This window comes from Hyla sarda, chromosome 8 (genome assembly GCF_029499605.1).
Source record: "Hyla sarda isolate aHylSar1 chromosome 8, aHylSar1.hap1, whole genome shotgun sequence".
NCBI classification, from domain to species: domain Eukaryota; kingdom Metazoa; phylum Chordata; class Amphibia; order Anura; family Hylidae; genus Hyla; species Hyla sarda.
This window is the reverse complement of record NC_079196.1, coordinates 183,403,794-183,422,558: the sequence shown is the minus strand read 5'-3', so window position 1 is coordinate 183,422,558 and position 18,765 is coordinate 183,403,794. Positions and strand designations below refer to the sequence as shown.

At 42.5% G+C, this 18,765-nt stretch overlaps 1 protein-coding gene across 5 annotated transcripts in view; it reads right to left on the bottom strand.

Moving 5' to 3' along the window:
• The window catches only part of CLEC16A (C-type lectin domain containing 16A), a 318,383-nt gene that overhangs the window by 191,339 nt on the left and 108,279 nt on the right, over window positions 1-18,765 (bottom strand). For all 5 annotated transcript variants that reach the window (XM_056536465.1, XM_056536467.1, XM_056536468.1 and 2 more), the window contains exons 11-14: window positions 12,362-12,479; window positions 11,536-11,636; window positions 6,684-6,806; window positions 126-235 (exon numbers count right to left, since the gene is read on the bottom strand). In XM_056536465.1, coding sequence (XP_056392440.1) covers window positions 126-235; window positions 6,684-6,806; window positions 11,536-11,636; window positions 12,362-12,479 — 452 coding nt within the window. The remainder of the gene's footprint in view (window positions 1-125; window positions 236-6,683; window positions 6,807-11,535; window positions 11,637-12,361; window positions 12,480-18,765) is intronic.

The following is an 18,765-nucleotide window of genomic DNA, read 5'->3' as shown; positions in this document are numbered from 1 at the left end:
CAAATTATTTGCAGACATCTCTAACAAGCCCAATAACAACCAAGGATTGCTGAAATGTATCAGCATTTTCTAGTAGTGTGTGCCCAGCTGCACACAAAGCCTATATGAACTGTGGGAGCACTTACCTCTAAACAAGCTAGGTGGACATCTTTTATGATACATTCGCCATCAATCAAAACTAAATGCTTCAGGAGAATACATGCAAGCTCCAGGGTGGCCAAACGGACTTTTCCATCTGCAAGAAGAAACAAAAAACTGGGTTGTATGTACTGGATTTATTCTCGTTTGTATTATATATTTACAGCTTAGTAAACAGTACAGTAGGTATATATCTAAATGGATATAGGTGTCAGAAACCATAGGACAACTTTAGGCCACAGGTTTTAATGAAATAGTTGTCTCTTTCTTTAACAAACCGCCGATAAGGTTTGGTTGAATCTTCTTGGGTGTCAGTGGGTAAACTTTTAAATGGGTAGACTAGAAGGGTAATATTTTTATCTTTATGCATATAAAATATCCTGAATAAGAGTTGTTATGTGTTATCATGTTACCAGCCTCCCTCCCCACAAGCATCTACTCTGAGGTCCGAACCAGATGTGGGCAAGGGGTCAAAATCCAGATCCTAAGTTTCCATTCTAAAAGTAACTTCATATGCAGATTAAAAAATTTGGGTCAATAAGCAATAAATAAAAAGCAATGGGGGTTTCTGAACAGAAAATGTACCTATATGTGTGTAAATGCTTACAAGGTAATGTTACATAGTTACAGTTACATAGTTCATAAGGTTGAAAAAAGACCAGAGTTCATCAAGTTCAACCTATATCCCTAATGAGTCCATACTGAGTTGATCCAAAGGAAGGCAAAAAACCCTCATACTAGAGGTAGAAATTCCTTCCTGACTCCAAATATGGCATCAGAATAAATCACTGGATCAACGTTCTGTCCCTATAAATCTAGTATACATAACCAGTGATGTTATTCTACAAAAATCCATCCATTTACAGAGTTCACCATGACCACCTCCTCAGGCAGAGAATTCCACAGTCTCACTGCTCTTACAGTAAAGAACCCCCGTCTGTGCTGGTGTAGAAACCTTCTTACCTGAAGACGGAGAGGATGCCCCCTTGTTATAGATACAGTCCTGGGTATAAATAGATCATGGGAGAGATCTCTGTACTGTCCACTGATATATTTATACATAGTTATTTGGTCTCCCCTAAGCCTTCTTATGTCTAAACTAAATAACCCTAATTCTGATAATCTTTCTGGGTACTGTAGTCCTCCCATTCCCCGTATTACTCTGGTTGCCCGTCTTTGAACCCTCTCCAGCTCCACTATATCTTTTTTGTGCACTGGTGCAGAGTACCATTAATAACCACCCTCTGTTTCCTATCATTGAGCCAGTTACTTACCCACTTGCACACCTTCTCCCCCAGCCCAATCCCTCTCATTTTATTTTAGAAAAATCGACATCCAGAGATTGCCTCTGGTCCAGTCCGGAGCTCACCTCCTCATAAAAGCTGATCAGGTTAGTTTGACAGGACCGATCCCTCATAAATCCATGCTGATATGGGGTCATACATTTATTTTTATCAAGAAACTCTAAAATAGCATCTCTTATAAAACTCTCAAACAATTTACATACAACCGAGGTTAAACTAACAGGTCTATAATTCCCGGGGTCACATTTTAACCCCTTTTTAAATATTGGCACCACATTTGCCATGCGCCAGTCCTGGGGAACAGTCCCTGTTACTATAGAGTCCCTGAATATTAAAAATAGGGGCCTGTCTATTACATTACTTAATTCCTTTAGAACACAGGGGTGAATGCCATCTGGATCTGGTGATTTGTCTATTTAGATTTTTTGTAGGCCGCACTGTACTTCTTCCTTGGTTAGAGAGGTGACCTGTACTGGGGAGTTTACCTTATCTCGCTGTACTTCACCTGGCATTTCATTTTCCTCGGTGAATACAGTGGAGAAGAATTTGTATAATATATTTGCTTTTTCCTGATCCCCGTTTATAATTTCTTCCTAATTTTTTAAAGGGCCTACACTTTCATTTTAACCTTTTTGCTATATATATAGTTAAAAAACATTTTGGGGTTAGTTTTACTCTTTGGCAATGAGTCTGTCTCTATTTTTGTGGCTTTTATCAGTTTTTAACATTTTACATTTTTCTCTATAGCTTTTTAATGTTTCTTCACTGCCGTCCTGTTTTAGTAGTTTAAATGCTTTAGGTTTGTCATTTATTGCCCCCTTAACATTTTTATTCATTCATATTGGTTTTCTTTTATTCCTGCCCTTTTTTATTCCCATAAGGTATATACCTCTTACAGTGAGAATTTTAAATATTCTTAAAAGCCTCCCATTTAGTGTCCGTATTCATGTTTTTGAGGACATTATCCAATTTTATATTGTGAAGGGATTCTCTGAGTTGATCAAACTTTGCCTTCCTAAAGTTAATAGTTTTTGTGGCCCCTCGAGAGATTCCCTTATTGAAGAACAAGTTATAATGTATTATATTATGATCACTATTTCCTAGGTGTCCTTCTACTTGTACATTAGTTACTCTGTCAGGTCTGTTGGTTAATGTGAAGTCTAGCAGGGCGCCCCCTCTGGTCAGACCCTGCACCATTTGGGACAGATAATTGTCATTAGCTATAGTCAGAAACCTGTTTCCTTTATGAGATTCACAGGTCTCAGTCTGCCAGTTTATATCAGAATAGTTAACCCCTTAACGACCACGGACGTATATTTACATCCGTGGCTGGCTCCCACGATATGATGCGCGGTCAGGCGGTGACTGCATGTTATATCGGGTCGGTTCCGGCATGTAACTGAATGCGGTGCCGCGCGCTATTAAACTTTTAGATGCGGCGTTCAAAGTTGACCGCCGTGTCAAAAACGAAAGTAAAATCTTCCCAGCTGCTCAGTGGGGCTGATCGGAACCACCGCAGTGAAAATGGGGTGTCCCGATCAGCTAGGACGCGAGCGGAGGGTCACTTACCTTCCTCCGGTATGTCCGATCGGCGAATAGCTCAAAGCCTGAGATTCATGCTTGAGCAGTCGACTGCCGAAAACACTGATCAATGCATAGCTATGGCTTTGCAGTAAACAGTGCTGGCAATCACTATGGGGGCTATAACATTGCAAAAAAAAAGTGTAAAAAAAAAAAGTTTATAAATGTGATTTAACTCTTTCCCTAATAAAATTGCAAATCACCCCCTTTTCCCATAAAAAAAAAAATATGTAAATAAAAATAAATATAAACATATGTGGTATTGCCGCGTGCGTAAATGTTCACACTATAAAAAAAAATCATTAATTAAACCTCAGGGTAAATGGCGTACGCAAAAAAAAAAAAAAGTTCCAAAGTCCAAAATAGGGTATTTTTGGTCACTTTTTATATCATGAAAAAATGATCAAATCAAAAAGTCCGATCAATACAAAAATGGTACCAATAAAAACTTCAGATCACGGCGCAAAAAATTAGCCCTCATACAGCCCCATACACAGAAAAATAAAAAAGTTATAGGGGTCAGAAGATGACAATTTTAAACGTATAAATTTTCCTGCATGTAGTTATGATTTTCTCCAGAAGTACGACAAAATCAAACCTATATAAGTAGGGCATCATTTTAAACGTATGGACCCACAGAATAAAGATAAGGTGTCATTTTTACCTAAAAATGCACTGCGTAGAAACGGAAGCCCTTACAAAATGGCATATTTTCTTCAATTTCGTCGCATAATGATTTTTTTCCCGTTTCGCCGTAGATATTTTGGTAAAATGACTGATGTCACTGCAAAGTAGAATTAGTGGTGCAAAAAATAATCCATCATATGGATTTTTAGGAGCAAAATTGAAAGGGTTATGATTTTTAAAAGGTGAGGAGGAAAAAACGAAAGTGCAAAAACGGAAAAACGCGTGGTCCTTAAGGGGTTAAAGTCCCCCATTATTATCACTATGTCCCCAAAGCTTTTATTTTGTCCTGTACAGCGCCTTTGTTTTGATGCTGCAGGTGCTTGATTATCTGCAGGACAACATTCTCATCAGTCCCATCTTCCCCTATCCCAGACATTGCCTTTATTTACAGCTGCATGCTTATCCATTGCAGGTGTAAGTTATCACTGTAAATACTTTGTGTCTGCTCAGTTAGGCTCTATTCACATCACATTTCGGGACATCTGCTGCACTGTACGTCAGCAAAAAGGTCAAAAAGGACACAGACATAAAGCCATATGTGCCTCCCGGGTGGGCCCTTTGGCTTTAATTGGCCGAACATAGTGAGAGTAATTCGCACACAGAAAGAGTAATTATTCTGGAAATGGAGCAAATATGGTCAGTTAGACTAGGATTGGCCCATTAAAATTACTAGGCCTGCCTGAGACACATGAGGCTGCATGTCAGCATCCCTTTGTCTACTCCAAACGTTCCTCCGGGTGGGGGTTGGATAAATTAGGTGCTGGGAGTCTTCCGGTAGGAACTTTTTATTTTCCCATGATGAAGCAGAACCTCTGCGAAACGTGTTGCATTATGGGAAAATAAAAAATTGTTCTTACCAGAAGACTCCCAGCACCTGATTTATTCAGCCCCTACCTAAAGGAAAGTTTGGAGCAAGCTGTTTGAGGCTAGTAGTGGCTGCAGGGATCTTCCTTTGTCTAAGCTCTATCCAAAATTGTACTTTGGTTGTACAACATTACCCGGTAAGCACACATTGCACTTAACGTTTATCGGTTATCCGAGGATAATATACCACTTTCTGTACTTCTATTCTAACAGCATCCCTTTGTGGCATCTTGCTGACAGTGCTAGTGCAGAAATGTGATGTGAACAGTGACTTATTCTGTTGCTCATTGACTCTGCATTATCCGCTGCACAACATGTAAAACATGATCCCATCAAAAGAGAAAAGAATAAAAGAGGAGGGGAGGACAATCACCTTTCAAAAGTATACCGTATATACTCGAGTATAAGCCGAGTTTTTCAGCACGATTTTTCGTGCTGAAAACACCCCCCTCGGCTTATACTCGAGTGAACTCCCCCACCCGCAGTGGTCTTCAACCTGCGGACCTCCAGAGGTTTCAAAACTACAACTCCCAGCAAGCCCGGGCAGCCATCGGCTGTCCGGGCTTGCTGGGAGTTGTAGTTTTGAAACCTCCGGAGGTCCGCAGGTTGAAGACCACTGCGGCCTTCGACATCATCCAGCCCCCTCTCACCCCCCTTTAGTTCTGTACAGTACTCACCTCCGCTCGGCGCTGGTCCGGTGCTGCAGGACTGTCCGGTGAGGAGGTCGTCCGGTGGGATAGTGGTTCCGGGCTGCTATCTTCACCGGGGAGGCCTTCTAAGCGCTTCAGGCCCGGCCTCAGAATAGTCACGTTGCCTTGACAACGACGCAGAGGTGCGTTCATTACCAACGTACTTCTGCGTCATTGTCAAGGCAACGCCTCTATTCCGGGCCGGAAGCGCGGAGAAGAGGCGCCCCCGGTGAAGATAGCAGCCCGGAACCACTATCCCACCGGACCACCTCCTCACCGGACAGTCCTGCAGCACCGGACCAGCACAGAGCGGAGGTGAGTACTGTACAGAACTAAAGGGGGGTGAGAGGGGGCTGGATGATGTCGAAGGCCGCAGTGGTCTTCAACCTGCGGACCTCCGGAGGTTTCAAAACTACAACTCCCAGCAAGCCCGGACAGCCGATGGCTGCCCGGGCTTGCTGGGAGTTGTAGTTTTGAAACCTCTGGAGGTCCGCAGGTTGAAGACCACTGAGGGCGAATGATGAGATGAGGATGATGAAGGGGGGGGGGGGGGATGATGAAGGGGGGTGGGGATGATGAAGGGGGGGGATGATTACAAGGGGATGATGAAGGGGGGATGTGTGGGATGATGACAAGGGGATGATGAAGGGGGGATGTGTGGGATGATGACAAGGGGATGATGAAGGGGGGATGTGTGGGATGATTACAAGGGGATGATGAAGGGGGGATGTGTGGGATGATGACAAGGGGATGATGAAGGGGGGATGTGTGGGATGATGACAAGGGGATGATGAAGGGGGGATGTGTGGGATGATGACAAGGGGATGATGAAGGGGGGATGTGTGGGATGATGACAAGGGGATGATGAAGGGGGGATGTGTGGGATGATGACAAGGGGATGATGAAGGGGGGATGTGTGGGATGATGACAAGGGGATGATGAAGGGGGGATGTGTGGGATGATGACAAGGGGATGATGAAGGGGGGATGTGTGGGATGATGACAAGGGGATGATGAAGGGGGGATGTGTGGGATGATGACAAGGGGATGATGAAGGGGGGATGTGTGGGATGATGACAAGGGGATGATGATGAGGATGTTAATGACGGGTCTGGATGATGACAGGGGGGGATGATGTATTTCCCACCCTAGGCTTATACTCGAGTCAATAACTTTTCCTGGGATTTTGGGTTGAAATTAGGGGTCTCGGCTTATACTCGGGTCGGCTTATACTCGAGTATATACGGTAAGCCATCAAACAATTATGAAGAAAATGCTATGAGCATGGTCATGTGACTGCATGTGTGAGTGATATATATGATATAGCTTATGAAGGCCTTTCAGCTGCAGGCAAAACTTTTCTGAACAATTTCTGAAACATTTCTGAACAATTTTAAAGATTGAAAACCTCTTTGCCTTACCAGGGTGTGCTGCTTGACTCATTATTCTAATTAATCTCTCTACTAACACATGGTTGTAGGAACGGCTGTCTTTAGCTGGCTTCAATGACAGCTGGATTTTTTCCAATTTTTCTGGATTTATTCCTATCAACAAAAAGAAAGACAATATTACCATTAAGGGTGTTCTATTTAACATTAGAAGTAGCACTGTTAGCTTTCATTGTGAAAATCTAGTTTGCACATAGTGTTTAAAAATTTATCGAACATTATTATTATTTTTTTATTTCCTCTGTAAATATTAGGGAACTGCAGCTCTGAAAAATAATAGGAAGTATAAATTCAGTTAAAGGGGTTTTCCAGGAATATTAATTTCTTATTGAGGGAATATCACTAGGACATGCCAATCACACCAGATCAGTGGGGTGCTGAGTACCTGGGACCTCAATGATCAGCTGTTACCCAAACCATGGTGAATATATACACAGTGAAAGGAGACAGAAGATGGCAGCTTCTAACATTGTGTAGTAGGTTCTGGGTTACTGCAGCTCATCTCTTAACTTATATTGGAGCTTTGCTGCACTACCCAGTATGGCCACTAAACAATGTATGGAGCTGCCTGAGTCCTGCTCTGCCCACTGTGTATTGTGGGAGCTGCAGTTCTGGCAAACAGCTGATCATTGGGAGTGTTGGGTGTCAGCAACCAATTGATCAGATATTTATGGCCTTTCCTGGGGGAAGGCTTACAATACAAAGTCCCGGAAAACCACTTTAATAATACACAAGTTTCTCCAAATACAGAAAAAAAACTCTAGAAAATCTGGCTAAAAATGTTTATATTTTTGTCCCTGCAGCTATTGTCGGTGTATCTCCGTGAGGAGACAAAATACAGGAAGTGGGGGTGGACAAGCGGGGCTCTGTGCACCGAGGACAAGCGGGGCTCTGTGCACCGAGGACAAGCGGGGCTCTGTGCACAGAGGACAAGGGGGGCTCTGTGCACCGAGGACAAGGGGGGCTCTGTGCACCGAGGACAAGGGGGGCTCTGTGCACCGAGGACAAGGGGGGCTCTGTGCACCGAGGACAAGGGGGGCTCTGTGCACCGAGGACAAGGGGGGCTCTGTGCACCGAGGACAAGCGGGGCTCTGTGCACCGAGGACAAGCAGAGCTGTGGTATGCTCTCGGCTCACACAACAGGATGATTGACAAGCCAGGAGCCTGCACAGAACCCTGCTTTTTCTTTCCTCACTTCCTGTATTTGGACTCCACACATAGACACACAGGCAATAGCTGCAGGGACAGCATTTTTTCACCCAAAAATATACACATTTTTTAATCAATGTTTATTAAAAATATACATATAATGGTATTATCTACATTTTATAAAAAGTTTTTGCTAACGACATGTACCCTTCAAAATGGTACCAGTGTATATCACCGTATTAGGGAGATATTCTTCACTACTGGAAGACAATACTTCAGGGAGAATTTTGAGCAAGTTTTTTTCAGATAGATCATTCTATCTTTTTTCATGTAAATTTTTTATTAGTGTGAAAGAAAAAAAAACTCAATATGCCAATATGCTATGGTATTGTAGCAAGGTATAGTACTGCTAAAAATACTTCTATTAGTATGTCATCAAGGAGGTAAAACTTGGTGTTCTGAAAAAACATAAGGTATAGAAACATGTTAAACTCCACTGGAAAACATTTTTTCTTTTTTTTTTTATATCTACTGGTGCCAGAAAGTTAAACAGATTAGTAAATTACTTCTATTTAAAAATCTTAATCCTTCCAGTAATTATCAGCTGCTATATGCTCCACAGGAAGATATCTTCTTTTTTAATTTATTTTCTGTCTGACCACAGTGCTCTCTGCTGACACCTCTGTGCATTTTAGGAACTGTACAGAGTAGGAGCAAATCCCCATAGCAAACCTATCCTGCTCTGGACAGTTCCTAAAATGGACAGATGTGTCAGCAGAGAGTACTGTGGCCAGACAGAAAGGAAATGAAAAAAGAAAATAACTTCCTGTGGTGTATATAGCAGCTGATAAGTACTGGAAGGATTAATATTTTTAAAAAGAAGTCATTTACAAATCTGTTTAACTTTCTGACACAAGTTGATTAAAAAAAAATGTTTTCCAGTGGAGTACCCCTTTAAAAAGGTAGTCTAACACCAGCTCCACACACATTAAAAAACTATCTACAAGAAATGATCATACAACTGGCCATACCTTTGTAATATTTCAAAGCTTCTCAGGGGTCAAGAAAAACTGATTTTAAACAATATGCAAATCAGCTAGTCAGTGCACAAGGGTTGTTGCTTTACCTCTCAGTGCACCACTATGGCAAGCCTGAACACGCCCCTCTCATCTTTATACTGTACTGTTGAAAAAGGAGTGTAGAACACCCCGAAACGCATTCAGTGCTGACTTCTCCCACTGTGGAACAAGTACAGTACATGCCAGTATCTCACTGTAAGCACAAACTAGGCTGTTCTATTACTGAACATTTTTGCAACTGCTGCTGATTATTCTCTAGCTGCCACTTGAGGAGTTTTTGTCTACAACAGTCAAAGAATCAGTGCTCCACTTCGCCATCAGTGAATCAGTACTCCACTATGGCCATCAGTGAATCTGTGCTCCACTATGGCCATCAGTGAATCAGTACTCCACTACGACTGTCAGAAAATCAATGCTCCACTATGGCCATCAGTGAATCAGTACTCCACTACGACTGTCAGAAAATCAGTGCTCCACTACGGCCATCAGTGAATCAGTACTCCACTACGACTGTCAGAAAATCAGTGCTCCACTATGGCCATCAGTGAATCAGTACTCCACTACGGCCATCAGAGAATCAGTGCTCCACTACGGCCATCAGAGAATCAGTGCTCCACTTCGCCATCAGTGAATCCGTGCTCCACTATGGCCATCAGTGAATCAGTACTCCACTACGACTGTCAGAAAATCAGTGCTCCACTATGGCCATCAGTGAATCAGTACTCCACTACGGCTGTCAGAAAATCAGTGCTCCACTACGGCCATCAGTGAATCAGTGCTCCACTACAGCCATCAGAGAATCAGTGCTCCACTACAGCCATCAGAGAATCAGTGCTCCACTACAGCCATCAGAGAATCAGTGCTCCACTACAGCCATCAGAGAATCAGTGCTCCACTACGGCCATCAGAGAATCAGTGCTCCACTACAGCCATCAGAGAATCAGTGCTCCACTACGGCCATCAGAGAATCAGTGCTCCACTACGGCCATCAGAGAATCAGTGCTCCACTACGGCCATCAGAGAATCAGTGCTCCACTAAGGCCATCAGAGAATAAGTGCTCCACTAAGGCCATCAGAGAATAAGTGCTCCACTAAGGCCATCAGAGAATCAGTGCTCCACTAAGGCCATCAGAGAATCAGTGCTCCACTAAGGCCATCAGAGAATCAGTGCTCCACTAAGGCCATCAGAGAATCAGTGCTCCACTAAGGCCATCAGAGAATCAGTGCTCCACTACGGCCATCAGAGAATCAGTGCTCCACTAAGGCCATCAGAGAATCAGTGCTCCACTACGGCCATCAGAGAATCAGTGCTCCACTACAGCCATCAGAGAATCAGTGCTCCACTACGGCCATCAGAGAATCAGTGCTCCACTACAGCCATCAGAGAATCAGTACTCCACTACGGCCATCAGAGAATCAGTGTGCTGCTCTGCACAATAGTCCGAGGACCACAGGTCATCGCAGCTCCTAGTAACCTGACCCTGTATGTGCAAACTGCAGGGCTTAGCTGCAATTCACCTGAGAGGAACATCACGCACCACAAGGCTCCATGATGCCGGGCCTGGATGTGAGTATCTCTGTTATACAGGAACAAATGCCTGTTGACCAGAGTGCCTGGGAATTAGGTAAACGCGGACATTATAGACTACAGCTATTGCTGAGATTAGTTTTGTTACATTACTTCTACGTGAAATTAAAACAAAAGAACAAAAGACTGCATCTTGCAATATTGTAGCTAGCTTGTTACACAAGGACGACATACAAATACCACATATGTGGTTTTTCTAGCAACAAATCTTTCCCTTTTTTCTCCATAATAATGAATGGATTTCATATGTGGGCTTGAGTTTTATTATTATTATTATACCTGCCAAGAGGAATGTCCCCTCCTCTCTAGTGGATTGAATTGCAGTGAGCAGCATTACCAAAGGGCTATAAAAAACATTCAGAGAAGGCTGAAAACATCTCAGACATAATGCCTCCATAATGCAACGCTGTCCCATTTTATAAAGTAACAAATGCAGTGTAAATCAGCAAAAAAGCCACACATTTTTGCGCAAATGAGCTTTGCACAATATTTTTAGACTTATGTTCACCAAAAAACTAGGGTACAGGCCATAATGAATCTGCCTCATTGTGTTTAGAAGTGTACATGTCATAAAAAGAAAAAAAATATTTGATATTCTCAAGTCATGTCAAAAGTTTTGATTGATTGGGGTCCAAACCCTGACCGATTGCTAGAACAAGTGGGAAGAGAAGCAAGTGACTGAGCGCTTCTTTTCCTGTTCGCGGCCTATGGGACAGAAATAATTCCATAGACATGCATTATGTCACCATCTTGGTCACGTGGTACAGAGCCGGGAGAGAATGTGCATAGCATGCATTTCTTTCAGCTCTATGAATTGATCAGTCGGGATCCGATGCTCAGACCCCGACAGATCAAAACGTTTGATATGTTTCAGAGACATATCAGAAGTTTTTCTAATGACAGCGCCCAGGAGTTAATTCATATTTATTATTTACATTCTATACAGAGTGATTTATAGCATGACGGTAAAAGGACAATGAATTGTACCATTTTTATTAACTTCACTTACCATTATTATGAGACATAGCATAAAGAAGACACAAGACAAACAGAGTATAGTAGTCAAGGTCTGTGCACTCCAGCGTGCTGTAAACCATGTCCAAGAAAGGCCTATGGAAGACACATGGGTTAAATATTCTCAATAAGACAATGTTTTTACAGCAAAGAGACCTACAAATCTTGAATTAAATCTGGTGCAAAATGCAAACGCTGCACAAATCTTACACCTAAAAGGATTATTGATGTGTAACTGTTAGATCAGTGGGGTCCAACCAATTAAACCTTCATCGATTACCAAAACGATTCGCTTTTCTTGGAGAAAACTGACAGCTAGATCACTTTCAGAGCGCTCAGATTGTCTTCTCTGTTACTTACCAGTTTTCTGATAAGATCAGTTCTGGCATCAGAAAACTTAAAATGAACTGATTCCATTGATTTTAATGAGCCAGTTTTTGTATTGGTTTATGTCAGTTTGCATCCATTCTGTTTTTTTTTCTTTTTATAGGATAAATAAAAATAAAAGTAGAATGCGCTATTTTTGTGTTAATTTGGATGGAATGCAAAGCTCAGTGACCCTCAGTAACAAAGAGCACTGCACAAGTGATACAACACTTCATGTGTACATCATGCATTTCTCAACCGTACAGCCTGAGGAGGGCATTATGGGTAAGTCTATACATTTTTGTCTATTTGCAAGCATGGGAACTTCTCTCTTAGCTTAAAATATTAGTTATTCTCTTATTCATACCTATTTGTTTATGGATGGAGGCTTACTCTACAGATGTTTCTTTAAGGTGAACCTGTCTGGTGCCGGCAGTAGTTAGCGGTTTTCTTACCTGCTCTGGCCAGCCTGAGTCCCAGCAGCAGCACTCTTCTCCTCATCTGTTGTGTTTTCTTCATGCAAAATTAGCTTTTCTGCTGCTTTTGATCGTTCCATAATCACCATTTCTATTTCTAGATGATACAATGGGGCACCAGAAGAATCAATGCACTGTCTGCACCATTTACATATTTAGTTTTACAATTCATACTAATCCAGTGTATAGGGAGAGAAGCATCACTCAAGCTGGCCGGGCAGGGAGTAGCTGCCGGGACCAACACTAAGGACTATGCTCAAGCGTCTCAGAGTAATTGTGTCCCGCAATCGCGATGCCTGCACCAGTTTTATGCTGCCTGTAGTTTGGGCATAAAGCTGATGACAGGTTTCCTTGAAAGACCGAATATTGGGGGAGCTTCATCAAAACTAGTACAGCACAAAAGTAGAGTAATTAGATAAAGTAGGGCTTTTTACACTCTCTACAGGGACCTCACTGGTAAGAACATGTTGATGCCTGGGTCTCACCATCACCATGAGGCCTGCATATTTTTATTTTTTTAAACCCTACTGCTTTAGTTTATTAAAAAAAAAAGCACAAAAGCAGTCAAAGATTGGAGCAACCATTAAAAGGCTTCTGTGCCCCTCAACAACAACTGGGGCAACTAAAAATCAGAGAAGCCCTGTCTTATAGTACTTTAATTTTTATAGGTACTTTAGAAAATAAAAGAGACAGACTGATTAACAGGAAAAACTAATCTACTTTTTTATCCTAATCGGTCGAACCAAACCTGGAGTTAACCTTGTTCTAGCAATCTATATTAGGGTAGACATTCATCTGAAGTCCTGAGATATTTTATAGAATATATGAAGAAAAACTCCAACTCTACAATTTTTTGGCATAATGTCAGTGTTCACACCTTTCTTCCATCCCACCACTCGCTTCTGAGCAAGACAGCTCAGCTGATATCAGTCAGCCCCTTCCTTACTGGGCCCTGGCTATTTAAAGGGAACCCATCATCAGATTTTACTTTATGTAACCACTGGCAACAGGTTATATAGGGTAAAATCAGCTTGCTCACCATGTCCCGTTGTCTTTAGTACCAGCAGCAGTGAAAAATGAAGTTTAAAAGTTGTCCTGTGCTGTATGTTAATCAGGTCTATTAGTCCACAGGGGAGGTAGTCACTGTGCTCCGGGCTGTAATCACACCTACTCCAGCGTAACTGACAGCGCAGGCACCTACGACATCACTGCTCTGCTCTGAAATCTTGCGCAGGCCCAGAGGTAGCACTATCTCTGTGGATGAAGTTGCTTCTGGGCTCACAAAACTTCAGTGTGCCGAGCATTCACGTAGGAGGTACCCAGGCTGTCAATCATGCTTATATAGGCATGATTATACCCTGGAGCACAGTGACTACCTCAGAAAGAAGAACGGCCGGGGTCTACTTAGACCTGGTTAGCATACAGCGCAGGACAACTTTCAAATTAATTTTCTTATGCTATATAACCTGTTGACAATGGTTTTATAGGGTAAAATCGATATCCGGTTCCCTTTAAGCTGCAGCAGTTCAGTCTGCCGCAACCCTTTCATGGTCTCTGATCTCCAAGAGCATTCCTACCGGTCCTGTTTTTTGTTCTGTGTATGACCCTTGCCTGGCTGACATGCTCGCTAGTTCTATGTTGCTTACTTTCTGGTATCATGACTTTAGCTGTTCCTGAGTACCCACTTTGCCTCCTGGCCCCTGACTGTGTGTGTGACCAAGTCCCTGGCTCTGGCTTTTGTTTATTATATTTAACAATTTAAACAAAGGTGATTTGCACTGCATTATCATCTCCATCTGGTTTTGTGGTTTCTGACACAAAGAAAGGCCATGAAAAGCGAGAGGTCTCATCAAGTTTTGATGAAAAAAGGAAAGATCATAAAATGAAAAAAAGAATTTCCAACACTTTGGCATTCCTTTGTGAGGTTATCATGTAAATATGAGGCATTCAATAGGTATCCATATATGGTGGGATTACCTGTTCCTTTTAATACCTGTGGCAGTAATAGTGCACAATATATGGTTTAAAGTAGGCAGCACAGGGTGCGGTCCAATTTTTTTGGCTAGAAAATTGGTGTGTATTCATGTAATATATAATGTACTATATTTTTTTAATATTACATATTTTTTGTAATATATTTTTTACCAGCAAGCTTATATGGAATAGAACAGGAATCTAAAATAGGGAAGGATCTTATTTTCTTTAGGGGTAAATTCTAATATACACAACCACACAGGTGTGGATGCACCTGTGTAAATGTATGCAAGCACGTTGTTTCCATTGTCGTGTATAAATACACACTGCTCAACAAAAATAAAGGGAACACTAAGATAACACATCCTAGATCTGAATGAATGAACTAATCTTTTAAAATACTTTCATCTTTACATAGTTGAATGTGCTGACAACAAAATCAAACAAAAATGATTAATGGTAATCAAATGTATCAAACCATGGAGGTCTGGATATGGAGTCACACTCAAAATCAAAGTGGAAAACCACACTACAGGCTGATCCAACTTTATGTAATGTCCTTAAAACAAGTCACAATGAGGCTCAGTAGTGTGTGTAGCCTCCACGTGCCCGTATGACCTCCCTACAATGCCTGGGCATGCTTCTGATGAGGTGGTGGTTGGTCTCCGGAGGGATGTCCTCCCAGACCTGGACTAAAGCATCAGCCGTGGTGCAACGTGGCGTTGGTGGATGGAGCGAGACATGATGTCCCAGATGTGCTCAATCGGATTCAGGTCTGGGGAATGGGGGGGGGGGGGCAGTTCATAGCATCAATCCCTTCCTTTTGCAGGAACTGCTGACACACTCCAGACACATGAGGTCTAGCATGGTCTTGCATTCGGAGAAACCCAGGGCCAACCGTACCAGCATATGTTCTCACAAGGGGTCTGAGGATCTCATCTCGGTAACTAATGGCAGTAATGCTACCTCTGCTACCTCACACCATTACTGACCCACCGCCAAACCAATCATGCTGGAGGATGCTGTGGGAAGCAGAATGTTCTCCACAGTGTCTCCAGACTCTGTCACGTTTGTCACATGTGCTCAGTGAGAACCTGCTTTTATCAGTGAAGAGCACAGGGCGCAAGTGGTGAATTTGCCAATCTTGGTGTTCTCTGGCAAAAGCCGAACGTCCTGTGCGGTGTTGATGCTGTAAGCACAACCTCTTCCTGTGGACGTTGGGCCATCATACCACCCTCATGGAGTCTGTTTCTGACCGTTTGAGTGGACACACGTACATTTGTGGCCTGCTGGAGGCCATTTTGCAGGGCTCTGGCAGTGTGCCTCCTTGCACAAAGACAGAGGTAGCAGTCCTGCTGCTGGGTTGTTGCCCTCCTACAGCCCCCTCCACATCTCCTGATGTACTGGCCTGTCTCCTGGTAGCGCCACCATGCTCTGGACACCATGCAGACAGACACAGCAAACCATTTTGCCACAGCTTGCATTAATGTGCCATCCTGGATGAGCTGCACTACCTGAGCCACTTATGTAGGTTGTAGACTCCGTCTCATGCTACCACTAGAGTGAAAGCACCGCCAGCATTCAAAAGTGACCAAAACATCAGCCAAGAAGCATAGGAACCACCACATGCAGAACCACTCCTTTATTGGGAGGTGTCTTGCTAATAGCCTATAATTTCCACCTGTTGTCTGTTCCATTTGCACAACAGCATGTGAAATTGATTGTCAATCAGTGTTGCTTCCTGAGTGGACAGTGTGATTTCACAGAAGTGTGATTTACTTGGAGTTACATTGTGTTGTTTAAGTGTTCCCTTTATTTTTTTGAGCAGAGTACAATCAATTCAGAAACACTCACTCCCCCTCCCCCCATTTGTTTAACTGTGACCTTGTACTAAAATAAAAATCACATTTCCCCCCCCCCATGAATCTGCTCTCAATACCCAATAATAATTTGAAAACAGAAATTTTTGAAATGTTTGCAACTGTATTAAAAAGGTAAAACTAAAATTTGGCATGGCCATAAGTATTCAGACCCTTTGCTATGATACTTAAAATGTAGTTCTTGGGGACATCCATTTCTCTTAATCATATCAGATGTTTCTACACCGTGATTGGAGTCACCTGGAAAAAAGAACCCCCCCCCGTCTATATGATATGTCACAATGCATATCAGAGCAAAAACTTAGCCATGAAGGGGAAAGAACTGCTCAAAGAGTTCAGACACAGGATTGCGTGGAAGCAGAAATCTGGAAAAGGGTACAAAATAATTTTTGCTGCACTATAAGTTTGCAAAAAAGCACCTAAAGTACTCTCAGGATGTGAGAAACTAGATTCTCTGAAACAAAGATTGAACTTGTGGCCTTGAATCTAAGTGTTATTTCTGGCCAAAACAAGGCACTGCTCATCACCTGCCCAATATAATTCCTAAAGTGAAGCCTGGTTGTGGCAATATCGTGCTGTAGGGGTGTTTTTCAGTGGCTGGGACTGGGAGACTGGTCAGGCTTGAGGGAAAGCTGAATGGAGCAAAATATAGAGATATTATAAAACCCAATCCAAAGTGCTCTGGACCTAAGACTGGGGCAAAAGTTTGCTTGTCAACAAGGCAATTACCCATAGCACACAGTCAGACAACACAGGAGTGGCTTTGGGATAACTCTGTGAATGCCTGTGAGTGGCCCAGCCAGAGTACCATTTCTGGGCTCTGAACCCAAACGAACATTTCTTGAGAGACCTGAAAATGGCTTCCACCGACGTTCCCACCTAATCTCATGGAGAGGATCTGCAGAAAAGAATAGCTGAAAACCCCAAATCCAGGTGTGTAATCCTTGTGGCATCATACATGAGAAGAATGGAGGCTGTAATCCCTGCCACAGGGGCTTCAGCTAGGTACTGAGGAAAGGGTCTGAATACTTAGGTCAATGCAATATTTTAATTTTTCTTTTTTTACAAATTAGCAAAGGTTTTTACATTCTGTTTTCACTTTGTCCTTATGGGGTATTGAGTGCAGAATGTTTTAGGGAAACTTGAAGGACATTACCATAACACAAATGTGAAATAAAGTAAAATGGTCTGAAGACTTTCTGTATGTACTGTACATATGTAGGTCTGTAAATATAAGTTATATAAATGCTATGTGCACCTCTAGCATTTGGTCTGATTTACATGTTCTTGTGAGTATCCTAAGGGGTTAAAAATCGATTTATATGAAGTATTAAATGCTTCAAGGCTGAAACATTCTGGAAAAGGAGCCAGTCTACCTTGACCTTGGTCTTTAGGTTTTCAAGTAACTGTACCGCCGATCATTACTTGCAGAGCGAACTTGCTCTGTGCTGTAATGATAGCGCGGTGCCGCAGCGGGGATCCCGGGGGTCCCCAGCAGCGGCACCGCGGCGATCTGACATCTTATCCCCTATCCTTTGGATAGGGGATAAGATGTCTAGGGGCAGAATACCCCTTTAAGTACAAGTAAAGAATTCTGGGCAGGATCCATCAGAAAGGGGAGGCGCTTGAGACCACAACGTTTTCTATGTTTTTCCCTTCTTCAGTGCGCTGTCTAATCCAGATCCCGAGAGAGAACAGATCTAGGACTTGTCGGTCCTAGCAAATTACTTTAACACTCTAATTTGAGATATACAGTGGGGCAAAAAAAAGTATTAAGTCAGCCATCAATTGTGCAAGTTCTCCCACTTAAAAAGATGAGAGAGGCCTGTAATTATCATCACAGGTATACCTCAACTATCAGAGACATAATGAGAAAATAATCCATAAAATCACATTGTCAAATGTTTAAAGAATTTATTTGCAAATTATGGTGGAAAATAAGTATTTGGTCACCTACAAACAAGCAAGATTTCTGGCTCTCACAGACCTGTAACAACTTCTTTAAGAGTCTCCTCTGTCCTACACTCATTACCTGTATTAAAGGAACCTTTTTGAACTTGTTATCAGTATAAAAGACACCTGTTCACAACCTCAAACAGTCACCTCAAACTGGGACCAAAGTAAAATAAAGTAATACAGGCTACCATCAGTAACACACTACGCTGCAAGGGACTCAAATCATGCAGTGCCAGACGTGTCCCCCTGCTTAAACCAGCACATGTCCAGGCCTGTCTGAAGTTTGCTAGAGAACATTTGGATGATCCAGAAGAGGATTGGGAGAATGTCATAAGGTCAAATGAAACCAAAGTAGAACTTTTTGGTAAAAACTCAACTCGTCGTGTGTGGAGGAGAAAGAGCACCATACCTACTGTAAAGCATGGGGATAGAAACATCATGCTTTGGGGCTGTTTTACAGCAAAGGGACCAGGACGACTGATCCGTGTTAAGGAAAGAATGAATGGGGCCATGTATCATGAGATTTTGAGTGAAAACCTCCTTCCATCGGCAAGGGTATTGAAGATGAAACGT